An 8247-nucleotide genomic window follows, 5' to 3' on the forward strand; every position below is an offset into this window, starting at 1 on the left:
CCCACTCTCATGAATAGTAACAGAGTGGGAGATCAGAAAGATTGACCACACACACACACACACACACACACACACACACACACACACACACACACACACACACACACACACACACACACACACACACACACACACACACACACACACACCTACCTAATGGAAGAAGATAGGGAGTTCAGAAATGATAGTGCACAAAACCATACCGTTATCTATGAATCACACCAACCCATCGTTGTCACATGGCATACTTTAATGGCTTTTGTAAAGAGAAAAAGTTCAAACCAACAAGGGGGTTGGATAATGAACATATTGACCAATTGCTCCGCCAGTCATAATCCACTACTAAAGAGCTAGACCAGAACAGAAACTTTATTCAAACCCTTTGGCAATACCGACCCACACATGCAAGCATCTACACACACACACTCACGCACGCAGAAGCATGCGCACACACACACACACACGCACACAATCTGGCTGGTGCAGGGCTGACCATGTAAAGCAAAAATATACATTTTACACCTTGAGTCACTTATATGTAATATTACAAACACAGACACATCTATAACACAATCATTGGTGGATCATCATAATTCATTAACAAATTGATAATAATATCTCAAAGGGAAAGTGTAGTGTTATGAGAAAGGCATGTACACAACAAAAAGAAACTCAGCAAAAAAAGAAACGTCTCTTTTTCAGGACCCTGTCTTTCAAAGATAATTCGTAAAAATCCCAAAACTTCACAGATCTTCATTGTAAAGGGTTTAAACACTGTTTCCCATGCTTTCCATTAGAACCAAAAACAATTAATGGACACGCACCTGTGGAACGGTCGTTAAGACACTAACAGCTTACAGACGGTAGACAATTAAGGTCACATTTATGAAAACTTAAGACACTAAAGAGGCCTTTCTACTGACTCTGAAAAACACAAAAGAAAGATGGCCAGGGTCCCTGCTCATCTGCGTGAACGTGCCTTAGGCATGCTGCAAGGTGGCATGAGGACAGCAGATGTGGCCAGGGCAATAAATTGCAATGTCCGTGCCGTGAGACGCTTAAGACAGCGCTACAGGGAGACAGGATGGACAGCTGATCGTCCTCGCAGTGGCAGACAACGTGTAACACCGTGTAACACCTGCACAGGATCGGTGCATCCGAACATCACACCTGTGAGACAGGTACAGGATGGCAACAACAACTGGCCGAGTTACACCAGGAACACACAATCCCTCCATCAGTGCTAGCTGTCTGCAATAGGCTGAGAGATGCTGGACTGAGGGCTTATAGGCCTGCTGTAAGGAAGGTCCTTACCAGACATCACCAGCATCAACGTCGCCTATGGGCACAAACCCACCGTCGCTGGACCAGACAGGACTGGCAAAAAGTGCTCTTCACTGACGAGTCGCGGTTTTGTCTCACCAGGGGTGATGGTCGGATTCGCGTTTATCATCGAAAGAATGAGCATAACACCGAGGCCTGTAATCTGGAGCGGGATCAATTTGGAGGTGGAGGGTCCGTCATGGTCTGGGGTGGTGTGTCACAGCATCATCGGACTGAGCTTGTTGTCATTGCAGGTATTCTCAATACTGTGCGTTACAGGGAATATATCCTCCTCCCTCATGTGGTACCCTTCCTGCTGGCTCATTCTGACATGACCCTCCCGCATGACAATGCCACCAGCCATACTGCTCGTTCTGTGCGTGATTTCCTGCAAGACAGGAATGTCAGTGTTCTGTCATGGCCAGCGAAGAGCCCGGATCTCAATCCCATTGAGCACGTCTGGGACCTGTTGGATCAGAGGGTGAGGGCTAGGGCCATTCCCCCCAGGAATGTCCGGGAACTTGCAGGTGCCTTGGTGGAAGAGTGGTGTAACATCTCACAGCAAGAACTGGCAAATCTGGTGCAGTCTATGAGGAGATGCACTGCAATACTTAATGCAGCTGTTGGCCACACCAGATACTGACCCGCCCTTTGTTCAGGGACACATTATTCCATTTCTGTTAGTCACATGTCTGTGGAACTTGTTCAGTTTATGTCTCAGTTGTTGAATCTTGTTATGTTCATACAAATATTGACACATGTTAAGTTGGCTGAAAATAAACGCGGTTGACAGTGAGAGGACGTTTCTTTTTTTGCTGAGTCGATGTGCACTATGAGTTAAGGCAATGCATCTCAGAAAGCACAGATAGAGTGAGAGGGAGAATTCACAGTTAAGATCCCACATCACATTTACATCACATAACCATAATATTACAGATGCTCATGCCTGTTGTTACCACCATCTGACATTTGACCCTGGCATCAACATTCAAAACATTCAAAACAAGAACAACTTTAATGAAACCAAGCATAAACACAAGCATGTTCAAATGTCAGGTTTAAACCACCATCATTATCGTCTGTACAGGTGAACATTAGGTCACAGATACTCACACTCGTCACCTGGTCCGCTCACCAGTCAAATGAATTAAGAGGAAAACATTAACACACACAGACATGTACAAATCTGTCGTTCAAATCACCATCAGGTCTTGGTGAAAGAGGAACTTGTTTAATTTCACATACTTTAAGTGCGCTTGATTTAGCTTGCCCTACAATAGAATAGTCCCAAAGGTGCAAACCCCACCCACCTGGCGCTCTTGGTCAGCTAAATAAAATGGATATAAAGTGTTTGAAAGAAAACAAATAAAATTGTATCCAAGGTCTGGTTAACAGTACCACCAACAGCAGAACAGAACCCGTTGACTCTGAGTGCCTCATCTTGTCCACCAGCCGGCTCACTCTGTAATTGTGCCTGCGGGCGAGGTTACCGAGGTTACTGAGTGCCTAATTTCCAACACGCTAATGCATAACGTAGCATTCAAGCAGTAGCCTTCTCATTATAGGAAGTATCCCAAATGGCACCCTATTCCCCTTTCGTGCACTATTTTTGACCAGGCCTATAGGATTCCTTCCGTCAAGTATAGTGTACCACTTTCTTATTTCACCCAGTCCTGAACTCAATCAGTTCTTAAAAGGTCTGGTCTGGTACTTTAATTTATTTATCCAACTGAAAGCATATTTATGCTCTGGAACTTTGGCAACTAGTATTTTTAAGTATTTTTTTAACCTCCCGCTTTGGGCTGGATGTGTCAATATGTATATATACAGTACATAAATAATCTATGAGCAGAATTACTATTTTATGTCAATTAGCCACAAAATCCCGAGGTTGAAAGGGACTGTTTTCAGGAAGCTGTGCAAGCGGCATTCGCCTTACATTTACCCCCACGTGGGCCAGCCCCCTAGCAATTAGAGTTTTAGCCAATGAGCTTCAGCCCCTCGCCATTTGAGTGACAGCTAGCAAGAATCACACACAGCAGAGCGAGAGACCGCAATGACGTGGCACACATTTTCGGGGACCACAAAAGTACCGGAGAATATCTTTAATAGCCATCACCACGTGTGTAGTCAGGTGTCCATGTTTCAACCTGTATCTTATACAGAGACTGCCAGCAGATGTAGGGAGGAAACATCTGGAGCAAAAAATCTTCACCCCACCTCCATAACATTCTTCTTTCCCATGGACCTGAACTAAATCAGTTCTTAAAGATTCAATCTACTTCTTTCATTTACAGTTAGCGGTTAAAAATGTTTCCCCCCGCACTTGTTTGTAAACTTTAGGAGTGGATCTTGGCAAATGTACAGAACCTGCTACAGAGTTACTTCAATTCTGTGGGTAACCGTCAGTTACATTTGCCAAGCGAGACCCGCCCCCACAGTATACAAGAGTGCAGGGATAGCACATTCGACTGGAAGTGAAAGTCACAGATTGTTCCTTCAAACTCTAGCTCCATCAGCGCCCCTCTCCTTCCTGCAACTCCCCGGCAGCAGCAGTGAAACTCAGGGAGCAGAATACCGCGCTCACAGTCAAGATTTCCCACTGGCTAGAAAGTTCTGTCTTCAACAAAAACTCACTAGAAAGCTGGCATGGATCCACAACACATAACAATTTGTGTGCAGTGGGCGAGACATGGTCAATCAGTGGGAATGAAGACAATATTACTTTTTTTGTAGGAACGGGATATGGAATAAACCGCGACTGTTGAAACGGCAAAACTCCACGTTGGCCGTCTCTGCCTTTTTAAGTCCAATGATGGCTATAATTCTCTGTGAATGATTTGAAAAGCGAGACAGAAGAACTGGCCAGAGACAGAACAAACAGATGTCTTGCAACGCGGTCCCGAGGAAAAGTAGAACTATCTATGCCGCGACAATACCGTTCTGCTAATATACACCGAGTGTACAATACATTAAGGACACCTGCTCTTTCCATGGCATAGACTGACCGGCTGAATCCAGGTGAGGGCTACGATGCCTTATTGATGTCACTTCGTTAAATCCACTTCAATCGGTGTAGATGAAGGGGAGGAGACAGGTTAAAGAAGGATTTTTATGCCTTGAGACAATTGAGACATGGATTGTGTATGTGTGCAATTCAGAGGGTATATGGGCAAGACAAAAGACAAGTGCCTTTGAACGGGGTATGTGGCAGGCGCACCGGTTTGTATCAAGAACTGCAATGATGCTGGGTTTTTCATGCTCAATAGTTTCCCGCCTGTATCAAGAATGTTCCACCACAGAAAGGACATACAGCCAACTTGACAGCCAACTTGACACAACTGTGGGAAGCGTTAGAGTCAACATGGGCCAGTATCCCTGTGGAATGCTTTCGACACCTTGTAGAGTCCATGCCCTGACAAATTGAGGCTGTTCTGAGGGCAAAAAGGGGAGATGCAACTCAATATTAGGAAGGTGTCCTTAATGTTTTGTACACTCAGTGTATACAATATGTGCTAACAGAGTAGTTGTTCGTTTGGATGTTGCATTTGTTGCCAGACCTCACCACACCCTGTTCCCATCCATGTGAGACCTTTCTTCCCGAAGGTGGCGCTGTCATGAAAGTTAAAAGATGATACATTTCCTGTTCTAGAGCCCCAGCTGTCTTTGGCTAACAACGTAGTCCTTCAACAGGACTCACCACCAAATGCAGCAACTTTACATGTCTTTAATTGTCAAATAAACTCAATCATTCACTCAATCCCAACCCAAGTGCATTCTGGTAGTTGTAGTTAACTGACAGCTACTATAGGCTCCACTGATAGGATGTCTGTTTTTTTGGCATGTCTAGCAGAGAAAAAGACATGCCTGTCTTTAGGAGGCTGGTGAGAGGACGAGGAGTGGCTTGGCCGAGAGGAGGCGCGGCCTGGGTGTGAAGAGGCGTGAAGAGGCCGAGAACAGGTGCGGCTCTCTGGCCAGGCGGCTCTGTGGCAGAGTGCGCAGGAGGGTGGAGCCACCAGCACCGGCCCCAACCCTCCACGCCCCCTCCTCCGGCACATGCCCAATAGCAGCCTTAGCTCCTGGCGGAAGGCGGGGTTCAGACAACAGTAGATGAAGGGATTGTAACACGTCGAGCTCATCGCCAGCCAATGAAAACAGAAATACAAGGCATTGGATGACTGAATGGCCTGGCTGGAGAGAAGCACCACGTAGCAGTTCAGAGGGAACCAGCATACCGCGAACACCCCAACAACCGCCAGCAACATAGCCAGGGTGCGCCGCCGCTTCCGCCGCTGCACGGCGAACTGCGCAGTGGTGGTGTCCCCGATAGCGTTACGGCGCCACAGGCGGCGTGCCACGGTTGAGTAGGCGGCGGTGATGATGAGGAGGGGTAGGACGTAGAGGAGGATGAAGGTGAGGAGGTCAATGCACTGCCAGTAGACGTCAGAGGGCTCGGGGAAGTCGGGGACACAAAGGCTGCGCACCTTCTCCTTACTGAGAGAGAAAATGGAGAGGGAGTGAGAAGGAGGGGAAGATAGGGGAGAGTGAGAAGGAGATTGGAGGACGATAGAGAGAGCACATAACCAGCTATGAGTATAGCACAGAGAAGAATACAGTCATGAAAAGTCAACAAGAGAAACAGCAACAACATTCGAAACCCCTAAACAAAACATCTAATGATAAATGTAGGGAGAGGGAGAGGGAGAGAGACTGGAGGGAAGAGAGAACTGTGAGAAAAGAACAACTGGTGGTTATTGTGTACACAAATGTGAAGTGTTTGTTCTATCAATTTCAATCAATTTATTGTGTGTGTGTGGGTACCTGTACACGAAGGTTAGGAGCTTCTGGTAGATGGCATGAGGCAAGGAGAAGCAGCTGGCCATGACCCAGATAAGAATCACACACACAACACCGCGAGCCGGGGACATGCGAGGCCTCAGAGGGTGGAGAATAACCTGTGCACACACACACACACACACGCACACACAGTGTTTTTATCAGGCCACATTATACACACCAGGCCGCACACATTCTCCATGACACACACTCCATTACACACACCTGCTGCTGTTCTCTGTTCCACACTCCTCCCTTACAAACCACACTTTTAGTTTGAGATAAAAATGGGTACTCAAACTCAGCTTGAGCTCTGTAGCACATAAATACAAAGTAGAATGATATCCACTCATATCCATGACAACTCTATGAAAATCAACTGAATGTGAAAACCGTCAAATATTATTTCTATTGAAAGGGTAGACTACAGCAGATGCCAGAAAATAAAATACTTGTCCCTATAGCTTGGAAGCTGCCTTGTCCCTCAAACTGTGGCAATAAACCAATAATTGACTGTCACGCTCCATTGAAATAGACCTATACCCAAAAATATATTTCTAAGAGGACAAAATAGCAGAATAGTTGCTTTTGTTGCCTGTATCAAACTGTCAGCCTGGTGATTGGTGATTCACTGGTTACAAGCTGACAATTTGCGAGTCTATTTGAGAAACCTCTTGAGCTAAGGCACCTTCAGCACTGCCGCTTGGACAGCTCCCCCTCGCGCTTTCGAGTGCTGACGCTTTCCTTACAGCTTTTATTTTACTAGGCCAAGCAAACTGCAACCCTTTAATTAGAAGAAGCGCACACACCACATTCACGATATTCACCGATTTCATGCATGACCGTTAGCCTACCTGGCGTCTGTCCAGCGCGATTGCCGTGAGCGTGAGTGTGGATACGTGCAGGGAGCAATACTGGACGAACCGGCTGATGTGGCACATTCCCTTCCCGAACCACCAGCTGCTATTCACAAAACGGATCTGAGGGAGACCACACAGGCATGTTGACAAGGCTGTTTTCTACTGGCATGATTGCGTGATGAAAAGCTGGAGCCTTCCTATCCATACGCGCTTAATAGATCGATTTAACACAGACATACCCCCCTCACTGCAAGGACTCTCATCATTCAAACCACCTGTGGAAAATTGGTTCAAATTGATTTAAAATCCCACACGTTCTTCCACTTTCCGGAGATAATCACTGATCTACCATGATGAAAAATGTAAAAATAATAGATATCATTTCTATACCGCAAGAATTTCAAAGACGCTCTTGTGTGTGTGTGTGTGTGTGTGTGTGTGTGTGTGTGTGTGTGTGTGTGTGTGTGTGTGTGTGTGTGTGTGTGTGTGTGTGTGTGTGTGTGTGTGTGTGTGTGTGTGTGTGTGTGTGTGTGTGTGTGTGTGTGGTCATTTGTGTACAGTGATATTTGTGGTGCCTATGCCCATAGACAGTAGCGAGGTTGTCATGTCCCCGGTCCGTATCGCACCAAAGTAAAGGGCATGTTGAGCAGCGTGATGAGAATGTCTGCCACCGCGAGGTTAATGATGAACAGGCTCGTGGCGGAGTGCATCCGCTTGTTCTGGATCACCACGTGGCACACCAGCGTGTTTCCGAACAGCGAGATGACAATGATGAACGAGTAAGCCAGGACCAGCAGGGATTTCACTGTCCGGTCATGGGACTCTCCACCGTAGCAATTTTTAACTGCCATGGAGCGCCAGTCCGCGAGCGTGCCCTCGTCCAGGTCAAGCGAGAAGACATTTGTCCGGTTGGGCGTGTACGGGTCTGACACGTTCAGCAGCCCTTCTGCATCCACAAAGAGACCCCCGCCGAAAATGGTTGTGTTGTTGTATTCCCGTGCCCCCAACCCGTCGAGGCTGGTGGCCAAATAGGTGAGGGAGAGCCACAGACACGCAACTCGCATGTCTGCTGGGGACGGTTATAAAGATAAACACCGGACGTCCAATCATCAGTCTCCCTCTCGCGTATCAGTGGCGGCGTGAGCAGAGGGGGACATTGCTTTCTCTGCGCAGACACTTGAGAAGATGTGATGCGCACGATGTGTTGGCAGCACTTTTAAACCCATGC

General features: G+C 46.9%; 1 protein-coding gene across 1 annotated transcript; it reads right to left on the minus strand.

The window, feature by feature from the left end:
* Positions 1-229: 229 nt before the first annotated feature.
* On the minus strand, positions 230-8219 carry LOC129841295 (G-protein coupled receptor 83-like). The gene is made up of 4 exons (XM_055909497.1): positions 7646-8219; positions 7014-7139; positions 6145-6278; positions 230-5817 (listed from the first exon to the last, which is right to left on the minus strand). The coding sequence occupies exons 1-4, from the start codon at positions 8081-8083 to the stop codon at positions 5115-5117; spliced, it is 1401 nt and encodes a 466-aa protein (XP_055765472.1). The 5' UTR covers positions 8084-8219; the 3' UTR covers positions 230-5114.
* Positions 8220-8247: the final 28 nt, after the last annotated feature.

Source organism: Salvelinus fontinalis, chromosome 42, assembly GCF_029448725.1.
Source record: "Salvelinus fontinalis isolate EN_2023a chromosome 42, ASM2944872v1, whole genome shotgun sequence".
Lineage (NCBI taxonomy): Eukaryota > Metazoa > Chordata > Actinopteri > Salmoniformes > Salmonidae > Salvelinus > Salvelinus fontinalis.

Coding starts and splice junctions, on each gene's coding strand:
- LOC129841295 (XM_055909497.1), bottom strand. CDS start 8,083: ATGCGAGTTGCGTGTCTGTGGCTCTCCCTCACCTATTTGGCCACCAGC. Junction 6,279..7,013: donor TCGCGCTGGACAGACGCCAG/GTAGGCTAACGG, acceptor GTGTGTGCACAG/GTTATTCTCCACCCTCTGAG. Junction 5,818..6,144: donor CTCCTAACCTTCGTGTACAG/GTACCCACACAC, acceptor TTTCTCTCTCAG/TAAGGAGAAGGTGCGCAGCC.